The sequence below is a fragment of the Trachinotus anak genome, unplaced genomic scaffold (genome assembly GCF_046630095.1).
Source record: "Trachinotus anak isolate AG129_WGS33_773 ecotype Australia unplaced genomic scaffold, CSIRO_AGI_Tana_v1 ptg000003l, whole genome shotgun sequence".
NCBI lineage: Eukaryota > Metazoa > Chordata > Actinopteri > Carangiformes > Carangidae > Trachinotus > Trachinotus anak.
Window position 1 is genome coordinate 25,112,152 of NW_027273854.1, and position 17,331 is coordinate 25,129,482.

The 17,331-nt window shown below is 41.1% G+C and overlaps 1 protein-coding gene across 1 annotated transcript; it reads right to left on the bottom strand.

The window, feature by feature from the left end:
* Positions 1-432: 432 nt before the first annotated feature.
* Positions 433-12,953, bottom strand: LOC139618697 (cilia- and flagella-associated protein 58-like). The gene is made up of 2 exons (XM_071474848.1): positions 5,459-12,953; positions 433-4,888 (listed from the first exon to the last, which is right to left on the bottom strand). Exon 2 carries the CDS (start codon positions 3,004-3,006, stop codon positions 817-819), a length of 2,190 nt encoding a protein of 729 aa, XP_071330949.1. The 5' UTR covers positions 3,007-4,888; positions 5,459-12,953; the 3' UTR covers positions 433-816.
* Between the last annotated feature and the right edge of the window lie 4,378 nt (positions 12,954-17,331).

The window sequence follows — 17,331 nt, forward strand, 5'->3', positions numbered from 1 at the left end:
TTGCCTGTCATTACTCTGAACTGGATGACAGGTGTAAATGTTTCTGTAAAATACATAACACAGTTTGAAAAATGAGCACTCAGTCCATTATGCTGGTGACACAGTGGATGTGTGGCTTGTGCATCGCTGCTGTTTTTGCTGATCAGCTGCAGAGTGTGTGTGTTCCCACCAGCTGTGTGTCTTCTAAGTCGCTGCTACTGTGGCTCTGTTTGTCTACATAGAGTTTGCAGGAAAGTTGAATGTTGGATTTCTCTTCATTTTGAATTAATTTGCGAATTATTTTTGACAGAAAATGCCTCTAAAATGTCACTGTCTCCACACGGAGCTGCTATGACATGTTCAGATTCAGCCTGGACATAGAGACTGCAGTGGAAGGTGTCAGTTTTGTGTCATATTGCTGGTATGAAAATCAAAATGACACGGGTGATGAAATATTTTTAAGATGAGTTTATTGTTTATTGAATAAAGAGAAAGGGAAAGATGTGCATTTTTAAAATATCACCTAAAGACATGAAACCTCCCTTGTAGAAATTGTGACGTGTTCGTCAGTGGGGTTTTTTGGAGAACTGTAGACATGTAGAGTCTTTGGTCTATGGGAGGAAACCGGAGCACCCGGAGAAAACCCAATGCTTGCCACTGAACTGGTCGATTTCTGAGTTCAGTCAAGCTCTCAGTCAGCGGTGCAGGGATACACTCCCTCACTGAGTGAGTGAATACAGTCACTGCAGGGTCGCTTACCAGTGACTGAGAGCTTGACTGAACTCAGAAATCAAAGTGTCGCTTTAGGGAGTGAAATCGACACGACGCTACTGTTTTCTAATTAATGGGAGGGAGGGTGACAGTTTGTGACCTGGGGGAGGGAATTGAGCGTATGTATGTGAGACCAGAGGGGGTCTGGGGCTGAGTGGACATGGTGTCAAGTGACAAGTGAGGTCTGATCTGTTTTCCACGAAGGAGAGGGATGTGGACAATCTGTGATTTGTTTTCAGACTGACACGGGGACTTGGTGGCTACAGGTGGGAAGCGTGTGCGTCTTGATGTGGGAACAGACTCGGGCTTTTCCTCAGAGGGGGGCTGGGGCTTACTGGGAGCAGTGGGCAGGTGCCTTGATTTCTCTTTCTTCTCCAAGTTGAGCCTCCTCACCTCATCTGTCAGCTTCTTGTTCTCTTCGCTCTGACTCTGGTAGTTTTTCTCATAGGCCCCGAGTCTTCCCTCTAATGACATGACCTTTTCTCGAAGCTGCCTGTTATCCCAGCGACCCTGCCTGAACTTCAGCGTTGCGTCATCTGAGCTGTGCTTCAGCTCCTTAATCTCCTTGTCCTTTTCCTCCAGCTCGCTCTTCAGTTTTGTCTCAGCGGTGGATGGACGGTTCTGACTTGCCTTCCAAAATTCGTTGGCAAAATCTATTTTTTTATCCTTCAACAAGGGACACTGATGCAGCACTTTCATCCTGAGCATCTCACACTTGTGCTTCAGTTTCTTCTGCTCCAGCAAGAGCAACTTGATTTCCTCCGTGTTTTCTCTGAGCGTGCTTTCTTGTGAGGCCTTTGTAGTTTCCAGGAGGTCGAGCTTCTGCTGCTGCTTCACCACCAGTTCTTTGTAGTGCACTAGCTCTTTCTCCAAACTGTCCTTCTCTGCTGCCACCTTGGCCAGGTTTTTCTTTACCACCATCTGGTCCTTACCAGCCGAGGCTAAACGTGTCTCCTGTGTCATCTTTGTTTCTGTCAGCTGCCTCTTCACCTCTCTCAGCTGGTTCTTCACAGAACGATATGCCTTCTTAATCCTGGTAAACTCTGCGTTCTTTTCGTTGATTTCAAGAGTCTTCTGTTGGATTTCAACGTTCACTGTCTCAATTGTTTTCTCGTGCTCGCTGATTGTTGACTGAGCCTTAAACAAGTTTTTAATGGCGAGGTCTCTTGTAGTCTGGACACTTCCAGTGGTGATCATCTGCTGTCTCTGCTTACTCTCCATCTCAGTAATAATATTCCTCATATTGATTATCTCCTGGTCTTTGGCCACATTGTACGCGGCTTCTTTTCTCCTCTGGTTGTGGATTTTAATTTTCAGCTCGCTGTAGCTGCTAACTTCATGTTCCAGTGTTTGTATGATGTTACGTTGTTTCGCGGCCTCTTTTAGCTGATTTTGTAATTCCTCTGTTTTCTGTTTATTAATCTCCTTGATGTTGAGCACCTGGTTTTCCATTAACACTGACGACCTTTTTAGGTCCTCGTTCACAAATGTGAGCTCACGGACCTCCTTTCTCAGTTGATGTACTCTTTTCCTGTGAGCATCTAGTATTTGCTGTTTTTCTTTCTGATATGCTCGTCTCAGAGCTTCTTTTTCACTGCCTTCATTTTGGTCTTTAAACTTGATTATCTCGCCTATCTCGTCCTCTAGTTTTTTCACCTCGGACCTTACTTCATCTAACTCGTGTTTTGTCTGCTCATGGTCCAAGTCCTTCTTTTTTAACAGCTGTCTCTGTTCTTCCATTGTTTTGCTGGCAAAGTTTTTGTAGCCCAGCAGCTCTTGGACCTGATGATGCAAAGACTGCAGCTCCGTGGCCAGTTTCTTTTTTTCCCCTCTGATCTGAGTGTAGACCTCTAATTCCCTGTCCTTCTGCTCCCTCAGAGACCTCTCCACAGAGTATTTGTTCTCGAATTCCTGGCATTTCTTCTCCAGGACCACAATTCTCTGCTCTGAAAAGGTCTTTTCTTGATGTCTCTGGGTCTGTTCGTTCGCTAAGTCAGCTTTGAACTTCTGTAGCTCATTTCTTAGCTTGTCCACACGAATGTCCTGTTCCGTGCCTTTACGCTTTAGTCTAGCAACCTCAAGTTGTTCTTTTTTCAAAGAAGTCTCGGTTTTAACAAGGAATGTCAGTTGTCTTTTCAAATCCCTGTTTTGGTCTATCAGCCATTTCTCATTTTTCTGTGTCCTGTGTAATTCCTCAATGAGCTGAGATTTGGCGCTTTTCACGCCAGTGCTGGAATTACCTCTTGTAATTGACATTATTCACTGTCTTTTCACTGTGTTTCTCTATGCAGACACTGTGTATTGAAACTGTGTAACACTGTGTAACTGAAAGTCTCACAAATGAACTGGAGTCTAGCTCAAAGTATAGCCATCCAAATGGTGACACTGTGACATAAAAGGCAAATGGCTTTGATCATGACATTCCAATGGTGATGTCATCATGATGTCATGCACTTTTTAAAGAACAACTGGGGGAACCCCCACACCACCGTTTCCATGGTTACCAATATATAATAATATATAATAATATATAATGACATACAGGTTCCTCATGATCAGACTGAACAGCTCATAGTCAGAAAATGGATTTATTGTAGTTTAGCTCCTAAAATCACAATAAAATCTTATATTTATTATCTCAATATCTTGTGGATGGTCCACTTGTTTTCACACTACAAACAAACAACTGCAAACTCCATTCATTTTAAGAGAACATAATATGCTCATTTTCAGGTTCTTTCAGGTCTTTATTTACATGCTGTCATGTTCCTGAAACACATTTTTCCCATACTGTCTATTTCTACAGCGCCTCTCTGCCTCTCTGACACACTCTGTTGTAGATCCTCTGACTTTAAGGTCCACCACCTGAAAAGTCTGCTCAGCCCTGAGCTCCCGTCCCTTCCTGTCCCATACGGGTGGGGTGGAGAGGTTCTGTGTGTATGTGTGTGTGTGTGTGTGTGTGTGTATCAGTGTTGCAAGCATCGGTTATATGCATTTACTATGTGAAACTAGAGGATAAAAAAGAATAAAAGAGACAGCAGAGAGACTAGCACAGTGTTTCCAAATAAATTATTCATAGTAGAACTGCACATATAAACTGACCTGTTATTACAATTCCAGTCCTGCCCTAGACAGAGATAGCATGTTAGCATTCCCAGAACACAGTATGTAATGTTAACACTTACAGTCATTGTCTTTATGTGAATGGAAACTATATGATTGATCACATGTATCACCATAATGTCACACGTACACCACTATAGTCTTACACAAACACTACTATACCCATATATAACCTACTTACATGCAATCATACTCTCACACACACATTATTGTCTGGGCCATAAACTATAATCACTGGGACACACAACAGTTCTTCCTTAAAAACACTGTCGTACTCTCATACACCATAGCACTCTCCATAGTAGTGTATAGATATACATATAATAATAATAATAATAATAATAGTACTGAAACTACCAAAAACTGAACATTTTTAAACTATGGAAACCTGAGAAAACTCAGTAAACAGTAAACTGAACTGAAAACAAAAATCAAAAATTAAATAAAGACAAATACAAACTATAACGACTTATTCAGGGGCAATAATGAGTCAGTCTGTTTATGAAGTCAAGGGAACAGACTTCACTTTGTTGGCTCTGTCTTGCAGTTCTTGCTTGGTTTCCTCCAGATGTCTCATGACGTCCCAGCCAAGTACACTGTTTAGAATTTCACTGTAAAATAACAGTTATTTTATTATTTTACGGTGAAATTCTTTCTTTTATGGTGTATGTACTGTAATTTATATTAACAGTACATTACTGTATATTGGATTACAGTATGAGCGTGAGTTAGCATGTTACTGTCTATTTACAAAGGGTAATGTAGTCTGTTACTTTTGCATTTGAATCCCCGATTAAAAAAACAAAGGTACATCAAGGGAATACACATTTAATAAAACATTGTTGTAGTTTAATTACATTTCCTCAGTACAAGAACAGAGTAACAGAGCTTTATCACAGTCTTGCTTGGAAATAAGTCTTTTGCAGTAAATGTTAACTGTATGAAGGCAAAAGTGAGAGAGAAACTGAGAGGAAAAGATTTATGGCTGGTATCTTCACTCACCAATGATGAGCACCTGTTAAACAAGCAAATAATAAAAAATGAGCACTGGTTGATACGGAACAACCAACTTCTGAGCTGTTGAAAAGTTCTGTGACGTGCAGGATGTATACACTTAAAAGAGGCATTGGATGTATAACTACGGCTCCACATGTGACTGAATATGTTAACATATCAGTTAATGCTAGGCTAATATAACAATATCATTCAGTTTAAATGAACCGACACAATAACATGTGTTAGCTCTGGTTTAATTTTTCTCCTGTGAATATCACACTTCAGTAAGTCCAGGCTCCCACTTGCTTTTGAAAATCTTCCGTTCTTCCACTTGGCAGTTGTACAGTCGGCTCCATAGTAGCACAAGTTAACACAAGTTAGCTTCTTCTTCACCCTGCAGTGGGTGAGTAACTTTTATAAAGTTTACTTTACTGGCTGTTGGCGGCTTCAGTTGAGCATATACGGATACTGCACCTTATTTACAGAACTGTTTCATGAAACTACTGAAAACAACAGCCTGTTTGCTGTTAGCTAGCTAACAATGCTCGCACTATTTCATTAATTGATTTACATGATAAGCTAACGTTACCTTCTTGGTTGAAGTCTGTGTGGACTCTCTCCACTGAAGCTGTGCTCTCCAAAGTCAAGCTCAGAAACAGCCAGACACATCGTGTCACTCAAAAATGAGTTGTAGGGAAGTTTGATTAATAAAAAAAAAAATGTTATCATTGAAACAGAAACATGAGGCTATTAATTCTAGTTTTTTGTTTTTTGTTTTTACCTGGAACCTTACTTCATTTAGGTCATGTTTCAGGCCAGTTTTTTAAGACATAAGCTTGCAGGCCAGAACATAATCAGAGGCTAATTTAAGAAACTGACTAATAAAAACACAACTGGAATTTACACAATTACTGTTTACATGTGTGGCTGCTGTGATGCTTCTTTCTGATGTTTGTCAACTCACAGGTATTCTTCACCCACAACACTATTCACAAATTGTGTCACAAGCAATCATACTTTTGCTTAGTTCATGGAGTATTTGTTTCAGCAGTTTATTTATTTCTGAGGTGACATATGTAAGACCTTAAATGAGAAGCTTCAGTCACTGCTGACCAGTTAACCCCAGCTGCTTGTCCTGTCTGCAGGCGGGTCTCTTGTCTGTCGGACTGTTACTGTGACAGTGGTTCTTGTTCTGCTCTGGTGGAGAACTGCTTCATGTGGTTCAGCCACTCCGAACTCACAGAGGCTGCAGAGCACAACTAGGACTGATGTCTCCAGCTGCAGTTAGTGTCTGTTTAACAGTTAACTTGGTCTGGCTCGCAGCGATTGAACATTTGAAATTAAATATCTAAATATATCAGCTTTTAATGACGTGATCTGTGCGAGTCATCTGAAACGCAGATCGTACTGCGTATGTATTGCAGTTTTAGCCTGTGCCAGTTGTTGACCACTATCATATCTCTCTCTCACACTTTCTCATACACTCTCTCTTGCACACTCACACAATCACACACACACGTCCACACACACACCATGCTAGGAGGCTAAGCTAACGTTACCTTACGTAACCCAGCTAACATAAGACGCGACAAGAAATAACTTTAAAAACATTTTAGTTTGACTAGTTTAGTTTGCAATAACATATATGTCACATTTTAAATGCACTGAACTGTGATAACCAGCCTGCTACTCTGTTTATAGAACAGTCCAGTCTACTGAAAGTTATGACAACAAATACCTTCATATGCATTCAGGACGATCTGAATCTGAGCTGATCACTCAGAACACATTCGGAGGTGGTCGGAGGTGGTAATAGATCATTTTCACTGAGATTTCATAGATTTTACCACAGAGCTGTGTGCAGCACATAGATTCACTCAAATACTCCGTACGTCTCTCTCTCTCTCTCACATCCACTCAATCACATACACAGAAACACATTGGCCCTTTTCAGACCTGGTTTTAAAGCTTGCGAAGATTCCAGGACTTGAGCAGAAAATTTGAATAGACACAAGTTTCAGGTCCCTCCCCCACTTTCCACCGAGCTCGAAAACTGTCTCCCGACTACAGAGGAGGTAGTGTACGCCAGAGAGCGTGCATGCATCTTAGCTTGGGTGCATGAGTGTAGTATCCACAGCAACCAGAGACGCCAGAAAGAATGGAACACACGGAAGTAAGAACTGGCCTATTCTGACTTTATACTTTAGGTAAGACTCAGCGTTTCTGTTTATTTAGCAAAAGTCAACTTTGGATAAAAGTAAGGTTGAGATGTTTCTGAAAGTACAGCTTGTTGACATAGCCTAGGTTACCGATAAGTAACAGTTAGCATTCACTGCAGCATTTTACTCACTGGCACTTTGATAAATGTGACATTTTTACCTGTTGATGTGAGTTTTGAGACCGAGGCACAGGCTTCAGAGGAAGAGCACATCCCCTCTGCTGCTTCTACACGCCGACGGACGGGTACATGCCAGAGCTGTGTAGTAGGCTCATCTGGCAGCGTGTGTGAGGGAGGTAGGGGGGTAAACCTGTCTGCAGCGTGTGCACAAGCTCTGATTGACAGTCAGCCAACATTCCCCCTGGGTCTGATGGGTGGTATTGAACTGGGAGCGGTGGATTTTTGCAAATCGCATTACAAGCTGTAGGTGGAGCCAAAATGACCTGCTTCATTTCAGGTCCCAATGTTAAGTCCAGATAAAATTAGCTCCATTCACATTTACTTTTAGAACAACAGAGCATATTTAGTAGTGACTCACACTGGGACAGTAGAGGTGCATTGTAATTTTTTTAGGCTGTTTCAGGCTTGTACATGGGATTATGGAGGAGTGGTTGGAGCACCTCTGCCTTCATGGGGATAAAATGATGTTAACAGCTGAAATTACAAAGGAACAGTTGGGGTTTGGCCCTTGCAGGCTTCCTTAATGCAGCCAAGATTATTCGAAGAAAATGCAAAAGTACAAGTGCAAGGACTGGATTAAGCTCATGACGGCCTCTTATGAACTGATGCTAGCCAAAGTCAAAAATGCAGTGTCTGAATTCACTGATATGTGGGGTAGCTTCTTGATATATATTGGTGATGGGGTTATTTTATTACATATGAAGGATTATGTAATAAAAGGCCTTAATGCATGTTGTAATTGTCATGGACAGCATTTTAATCACAGACAGAGGTAAACAAAGTAACAAATAATCTAATAACACATCCCTGCCTCCTTTAAGAAAGGAAAGGTGAAGATGCCATCCCACAATTCCTTGTTGCAGCAACAGTTAAAGTGATGCACCTATGGATGTACTGGATGCACCATTGTAGTTTAACCCCAGTGACCCACATAAATATTGAAAAAACAGAGCATCTGTTTTATGTTTGTGACACAATCCAAAACTTATTGAAATCCTTATCTGAGCTCCAAATCCATAAGTATAGATTTATTCTCTTTCAAATCTGTCCCAGTTTCTAGTTAACAGCATCATCATACAAAATACTAGGCTCTTATACATAAATGTCATTTTACTAAATCCCCTTTACTAAAGATTTATAGTCCGTGTGTTATACTTAAGTTGGTTTAAAAAAAAAAGCAGATTCTCTCCTTATGGCGGTTGTCTTTTACCACATCCTTATGAATTCTCCTTGACCTCGATGGAAAATGTCATGAGGTTCGGAACGCGGGTTGGAAAAGTGGGGAAGGCTGTAGTGAATCACCAGTCAAAGATGCACAAACTTCCACATTAAGCTGCTGTCCTCTTCAAGTACCCTGCCTGCAGACAGGTTGTCTTTGTCCTCTCTGCTTGCCAAGCTCCAGCCTCTGTCAACGGGACACGGTCACACCCACGAAAATGACAGAAACGAAAGCTACAACGGCTCAAAGTCAAACTAGCTTTCAGGGACAATACCCTGGTGCCGCCACAGGTGGGCAGTAAATTACACTATGAATGCAAACAGGCATCAGATCCTTTATTGGACAGAAAACTGGTCTGAGATCAGATGTAAGGAGAGATATCACTTCCACTTCATTCTTGTTGTAGTTGATGTCTATTTTTAGCTTTAGCTGAGAAAGCACTGCTTGCCTTGCTTGTCCTGACAGCATGGCTCTGTCAGTACTCAGGTAAATTGACTTCCTTACTGTCCACCCCTGGTGACAGAAGCTGTTGTTGGGGGTCTGTCCGGCGTCATACGTGCTGGTATCATGTCCAGCCGTGAGCTACAAGATGAGCTTTAGTTTCACAAGCTATATCCTCTTTCCCAAACAAAAAGGTCTTGTCAACATGACATTCATTATTTGATACATATTGTATACACAGTCTCTCACAGCTCAACAGTGCAGCAGTATGTAGTGATGACGGAGGAGAAATTGGGTCCTATCCAGCTCTGTACTCACAGGAAACTCATCAATGGCTCTTTGAGCTAAAAAGTTTGATATCAATGACTAATTCCATCATCAGTGCCAAGATCAAGAGTCTGCGGCTGTTAGGCCACTCTTGTGTATATGTAGTGGTGTAAAGGGTCGTTAAAATATAACAGTAGAAATAGCAGGTTTAGACTCACTCACTAGCATCTTGACAGATGAAGCTTTACATCCTCATCTTGATTTCTCTATGATTTCTGTCAGAAACTTTGCTTTTCGAGTCAGAAAATGGAAAGAGTAACGACAAAGAGATGCAGCACATGGTTCATATATGTGAGCAGACTTACTCAAAAAACATTACAGTGAGTGTTAATGCATTAATATTTTCCTGTTGTATTAATATAATCACGAGTGCTACTGGAGTTAATGTTATAGTGTACTTCAGGGGTTTTCAAAGTGTGGGATAGTGAGCCTCCCCTAAGAGAACTCAAAAGCATGCCGCCCCCCCTTCACCCCCCCTAATTATTATTACTATTATTACTGTTATTGTTGTTACTTTGTATGTTCCACACAGGCTTAAAAAAGGTTTTAAACAATAAATGTTATACACATCTTTATTTTTGTAAACATCTTAATCTTAATCATCTTTATCTGTGTATGTGCTTAAATATCTTTTTTTTTTAAACACAGTATAACATCTGTATGTTTTTAACATCTTTTTTTCACATTTTAACAGTTTTTTGTTTGTTTGTTTGTTTGTTTGTTTTTTTATCTTTTGGAATACAAAATTAAGGCAATTAAGGCCTCTGTGCAATTCCTCAAATCAAATAATAAACAGATCAACCTCAGAGATTTTTAGCATCACTGCGCACCATGTACAGCGCTGCTTTTCATATCGCAGTCTCAACATCATGCGTAAATCCTCGTGTTGTGGGGTTTCCCCGCCTTCGCGATGCGTAACGCTACGCGGTATGATGCTTCGGTTGCCTTGGTGTTCACGGTGCCAAACGACTCGATGACTTTCTTCTGTGACCGCAATTCATTAAGTTTCCGATCAAAAAACTCCCGCGGCTTGGTCGTTAAACTTTGGTGCTTGGTTTCAATATGACGCCGGAGTTTACATGGTCGCATACTGTCGTTAGCTAGCACCTCTTTGCAGATGACACACTGTGGCAGCGGAGCATCATCAGGACCAATACACGAAAAGCCAAACTTTAAATAATCAGGGTCATACTTCCTCCGTTTTCTGCTCACCCCAGACTCTGTGCCCTCTCTCACTTTCACTTTAGATACTAAAAAACGATCCATTTTGCCCCTCGCCAGACGTATACACTTCTTCTTTCTTTTCAGGTTTGTTTTTTTTTCTCTTGCCTCCCCTGAAGCCCTCTGGCGCCCCCCAGGGGAGGCGCGCCTCACACTTTGAAAACCGCTGGTGTACTTATTATCTTGTATGTGCTCTCATTCATATTTAGAGATGTTTGCAACTGTCTCCATAATGGTAAACCATCAATAATATTATTATTATTTCAACCTTCACAAGCTTGAATTCAGGAAGGTTTAAATTTCATGAAGGTTTAGAATTCGTGAAGTTTTAAATAAGCAAACACAACAGCAATCTAGCAAGTCAGCCTTAACAAGCTCTCTGCAGTTACAGTTGAGCAGTGTAAACACAAGCTCACCACCACAGTTGCTCAGTCATTTATGCACAGGCTATTGAGCCACAAAGAAAAAAGATTTTAGTGGCATACCTACTGTTTGAGGTCCTGAACTGACAAACTGGCCCAATAAAATGGGCCTGTCCTTCAGAAGCAGCGTTACTGACAATCCAGGCCAGCTGGCAGTTGGGTGGCAGTTACTGAACCTGGTCACCTCAGTGAAACACAAAATCCAGACAGAAATGCAGGGGTTGTACTGCTGTGTGAGGTTCAGAAACACAGATGATATCCACTTGTGTCTTAAGTTGTGTTCCTACCACCACTGCAACTTGCTGGAGTTGCAGTCCCTACAGCCTACACACCTTACATCAGAGTATACATAGCATGTCCCTGTAATGACAACTGTCACACCAGCACAAAAGAAACTGAAAGCATTCAAGTTTCCTTAATAAACCGCCAACTTAAATTGTCTCCTGTCATTGGTTCATTTTTTTGGACTTCCCCTGCCATCTAATATCTAATGTGTTGTTATGTCTTTTTCACACCAGTGAGTAGATTAGCTTGTTTCTGGTGTTTGATTCTGATGCAAATCACTTCCTTTTTGTGGATCTTCATTTCCAACAAAAAACGCTAATTTGAATAATTTACGTGTTCATTTGAGTTGGAGTTGCTTTAAAGAAAATTTAAAGGCAATGTGACGTCCAAAGTGCTGACATGTTGGGGTAAGTGTATTGTATCGTTTCCAGTTTTACTGGTGGCATGTTTTACTGCTCTATCTCAGCGTGGTTAATTGTGCTATATTCTTCATTACAGCAGTAGGATGACCATTTCCATAACACCAAAAAGGAGGACATTATGGGGCATATCAATAAATTACTATGGTGTACATAGGACTCTGGTATACTCTCATTTATAGTACAATTGTGAGTGGTTTAAAGATGATGTTTGTGTAGCTGAATAGGCTACACAAACATACAGCGGCCGGACAGGGCATTGAAAATCCGGACTGTCCGGCCTAAAGCCGGATGCCTGGTCACCCTATACAGCAGCTAATTACCTGCTACATACTGTTTGTGCTGAAGCACTCATAGCTCTCTCCTTATTTTAGAGACTTGTGTGACTATTCCCACAGTTTGTCTCTTGTGGTTCAGATCTGCTACTTTCTTTAGCTTAGCAGTTAGCGATGGCTTCTCTCTCTCTCTCGCTCATGGGTAATTCACCATGGAAACCCATATGTTAGCTGCTGTAGCTAGCCAGCCCCAGTAGCTGGTGCCAGCCACACCAGTGTCGCTCCTACTCTCTCATGGGCCAGACGCCAAGCAGCCATGAAGCCGGGGTGTTTGACTGTATTAAGACGAGTGGCCCTAAGCACAAGCAACCACCAACCAGGCTCTCAAAACAGGCTCTCACAACTTAGTGACACACCCTCTGAGAAACCAACTTTGGTTGTTTGCAGTTTTATTCTGAGAAAGTGTGAAGTTAGCGACACTGGTGACCATAGTCAAAAGTATTCCTGGAGCAAGAGCAGGCCATGTTAAATCCTATTTAAAACTGCTGGATAAGGATAAACATAAATACAATAAGATTGTTGTCAGAGCTAAATCTGAGCAGTGATGATATAGACAGCCACATGTCATCATTCAAGCACTGGCCTTGGGGTGGTGTCCAGGAAATGACATGGGCCTTGTAGATGATTGGCAGACTCTCTGTCTGGCTCTCTATCTGGCTCCTGGTCTTAGAGAGACCAGGAGCCAGATGCATAAAACTCAGTGTGGATTCAGGACTAAAACTGTGTGTACACACGAAACCAGAAATATGCGTACACATTCTATAATATTAAACAATACAAAAAGGAAAACAAAAGGAAACACTGAGCACACAAATTCAGTTATTTTCCTTAATGAATTGTCAAATTCTTTTTGCTGTGTAAACAGAAAAATGATAATAATGAATGAAGCTCAGAGATGGTGGCTGTTTTGTTTTATGTAAAATTCTGTCTCCTCTTTTTTTTTGCATTTTCACTTGACTGTATCTAACTTGGCTCGCTCTAAAAACACGTGGCCACATGGTCAACAGATTGTGTCACCGCACAGTGCTTATATTGGAGCAGTTACTCACCCACAACTTTGTTGCTTATCCTTGCCAGTAGTAAAACACTCAAATATACTGTATGTACTGTACTTGAACAAAGCTCCAAATTCAGATCATGATTGTCTTTGAGTTTTTTCCTGTGCATATTATATATAAATTACATATAAATTAACACAAAACATTTTACATTTTACATCTGACAATAACGTAAATCTTGCAACATGAGAATAAGATCCCCGATTAAACACTGGAATTGCAGAGGTGCAGATCTCTCAGTTAAGTAATAGCAATAATAACTCCCTCTAAGACGTGCAATGATAAATGGTATCATATATTGATGAAAAATGTGGTTCTGGTATAAGTTAAAAAGGTTACACCCAACTGCCTGCCAGCACTGTATACTTTTATGTGAATTATGAACTTGAGGTAATTAATTTATTTTTATTTATTTATTATTCTAAAACTGCACACATAAATACATATTTTTAAAAACAAGCTTTTCCCTGTTTGTGTGTGTGTGTGTGTGTATAATTACCATTAAATAAAACAGTGAGCGAGTCGGGCCAGTGTGGAGCATAGATAACACCCACATCATGTTTCTCCCTCAGCTACCATTAATATGAAATTCTGACAATGAAATTATATTTAAAGTGTAGCTGCATTTTTTAAAAATCTCCTCTTTGTCAAGGTGTGTGTGTGTGTGTGTGCGCGCATGTGTGCGCACGTGTGTGAGGGGGTGGGAGGTGGTCGGAGGCTGTTAATGCAGCAAGCCACTGAATGAGACGGTGTGGGGAGTCGGTGAGCGCAGATAAAGCCCTCCTCATGTATCAGCCTGCTCACCTGTCTGCAGCCAGACCTCTGTAATGGATAGACACGAGCTGCAACCATCACTCATACTCACACGGCCTGCCTCTGTGTGTGAGGGAGTGTGTGTGTGTGTGTGTGTGTGTGTGTGTGTGTTTGTGTGAGAAAGAGAAAGGGAGGGAGGAGAGAGAGAGTGTGTGTGTGTTTTGTATAGTTTGGTGGTGGTGGGAATGATTATATGTCTGCATGGGTGCATGGCAGAGAGAGACAGAGACAGAGTGCGTTACTATGTATGCATGTGTGTGTGTGTGTGTGTGTGTGTGTCTTTGGTTGTGTAACTTGTGTCTGTCAACTTGATTGACAATGACATCGTTTTTGTAAAAGAGTCAGTATGAGAGTATATTAACATAAATACATGTATATTTTGTGTCTACACAAAATGTAGACAGACCATCTTTGTTTCAAGCCAGATGCCCACATGTCTTCTTTTTCAAACCACAGACATCATTGCCACGCTGACCTGACCTCTCCAGGGGTCAAAGGCCAGCCTCCCAGCTTGCTGTTGTTGCCATAGAGCTGAACGGCATCCTGGGAAATGTGTGTGCTTGTGAGCGTGTATGTGAGACCTAGAGAAGAGACAGTATTTATGTATCTACCAGAACCTGTGTGTGTGTGTGTGTGTGTGTGTGTGTGTGTGTATGAGAGACTTTGTTCTCCATTAGTCATAATGTGAAATAGAATTCTGATAATTTCATTAGGCTCATTACAATCTGATTATGGGACAGTAGCAGGTCCTGTGTGCAAATGGGTCAAATACAGGGCCACACACAGAGCAAGGATTTCTAAACACACACACACACACACACACACACACACACACACAAACACACACACAAACACAAGCACTCCTAGAGAACACATATGAGGAAGACATATGCACACATGGACCAACAGAGGGTTCCTGTGTCCGTGTCTCCAGGAGGTCAATTTGCCTAAGGCCAGAGGAGTGACATCACCAGGGTTGTCAAAAGTCATGACACCGGGGGTAACAGTGGTGTGTGCATGTATCATAGAGAGGGATTTAACCTTTGTTTGACAGAAATCATAACGCAAAAAGTGAAAAAAAGCAAAGCAGAAATTAACTCTCCCTTTATATTAATGTTAAATTATACAGTGGGTTTGAAATTATTAACAGATGTACGAACATCCAGGGGTAGGTGCCAGGTCAGTGCGACGCTTGTGCTTTCCTGGCGCGTGGGATAATTTTGTGAGGAAGACAGACAAGAGCCTCTGAAAAGTTCAGGAACATGTAACCTGCTCAAAGGTTTTGATTTGAAGTGTCAGTACCCTGTGCTGAAACACAGCTATCCACATGACCAATCACAGGATGACAGATTAAAGCTGCTATCATAGTACTTTTATTTTGTGAAAGCAGTTGCTTATTGATGAACCTACAGAGAAAAGCGTGCTGCAGGAATGAGTCCTGAAATCTGGATATAAGTTCTGGTTCCCTTGTCCCAAGTCTATGGGCTTTTTGAATGGGTTTTTCATTAGTTGACTGAAATAAAGTTCAAGACATTTTCATGTTTTATTCTATGGCATAAAATAAGAAAATACCCCACTCATGATTTTTTTAAAGCCTGTTAAAGATTGTTGGGAACCTTCACAATCACGACATCAAACACGAAAACCACCAGTGCTCACCAGTTCACCCTCACAGCCTCGTTGTGTTTATACTTCTGCCATATTTTCACGTTTCACTTTCAGCTGGTTGTTTTACCTCTGATCATGACAGGATCACAGCTCTCAGTCAATAGTCACTTGGATCTTTAAAGGTCCCATATTTTACTCTTTTCCTGTGTTTTTACATTGATTTGTACTGATATCCATTAGAGGATATATCTGTGGTTTTAAGAACCAAAAATCATCTCAGTGTAGTTTTATATCTCCTCTCTCAGGCTTCTCTTTGGAGCTCTAGTAACAGCAGGTCAGTGAGCCTCTCGTCTGATATATATATATATATATATATATATATATACACACACACACACACACACACACACACACACACACACACATATATATACATATATATATATATATAAATCTGTTAAAGTCTTAAATTCATGGCTAAACAGCCGCTAGCTTGTTTTAAGCACAACCAAATGAGGAGTGCCGACAACACCACTGCTGTTTTCACCCTGTCACCATGCCCTGTGAAGACGGTCTGCTGCTCACTCACAATAACAGAGAGGTCACCTGACCTAACCTGGAGGAAGACATGTGTAGGCTGTCTGCAGAGCTATGGAAGCAGGACCCCCTGCAGCCCAGTTACATCGACACAGCAGTCGCACAAACAAATAAATTTGAATGTGAATATACAGTAATGTACAAGTTTTAAAGCTTATCTACCACTGTCTTCTTGCTGTATTGGAACAAGCTGTTGACATAGTGATTAGAACCAGTAGAAATACTGAATAAAGCAGTTTCATATTGAAAGTCAGTGTTTCATCAATGCTATACGTCAGGAACAAGCCTTCAGGGAAGGAGCTGAGACTGCTGCTAACCTTTGTTTCAACTGTTTCTCCGATAAATTATGAACCAGACGATCAGGAGGTTTTTACCCTCAGCTGAATCATCCACAGCAGTCCCCTCCTCTTTATGACAAGTGAAACAGGGAATTAAAACCAGTAGAAACAGAATAACGTTTTACATTAAAAGTCAGTGATTCACTGAGGCTCCTCAGTGACAGGATGTCTCTGAGTGTCTGGGAGCTGAGCTGTCTAACATTAGCTTTTGCTTTAGTCAACTGATGACTAAAATCCTTCATCTGATTAAAATATATCATAGAAAATAACCAAGGTGTAAAAACTAACTTAAAAATGTGTCTTAAAAAGTGATGGATTTGAGATAATGTACGTACACAACACAAATATATATAACACAGGTCTCGTAATTTTTACAGATATCGTAATGCAGGAAAGTTACATATTATAACTCTAAAATTAAAACTGAGATTAGTGCTTCCTCTGCTGTCACTCAAACGCCTACACCAGCAGTTGAAGCACATTCACCTCCACATGCTGAAATGTCTTCTTTTTGGCCAACTTGCCACTTGGTCTCCCCCTTTTTCCTGTTTCTTAAGAGAAGGGTAGCATATCGAGTTAGCGTAATGAATTTAGGGCGGGGTGAGGGTGGAGTGTGGTTGTGCATGTGCGCTCAATTTTACATTGATTGGGACGTACTAAGAAAATGTGCGTGGAATCCTGCATGAGCAAGGATTTTTTTTCTGCATATGCGGCTTTCCAGCTTTGTGTGAATGCCATGTTTCCGTATGAGTTACACACGAGGCTTTACAAATGAGATGAGGACAGTCTCATTTAAAACAATATTAACACATTAGAGGCCATAACGTGGCTAAAAATTTCACCACATCAACCCACTGCATGAGGTTGTTCCATACACATGGAACATGAGATATATCCATTCTATCAGTACAACTACCTCAGTCAACTCGTTTATATCCACAGCCATTGTGTATGTCATGTTGCCTAAATTTATTGTGGGAG

What these genes read in the sequence shown, in the direction of transcription:
- LOC139618697 (XM_071474848.1), bottom strand. Translation starts at nt 3,006, where the DNA reads ATGTCAATTACAAGAGGTAATTCCAGCACTGGCGTGAAAAGCGCCAAA.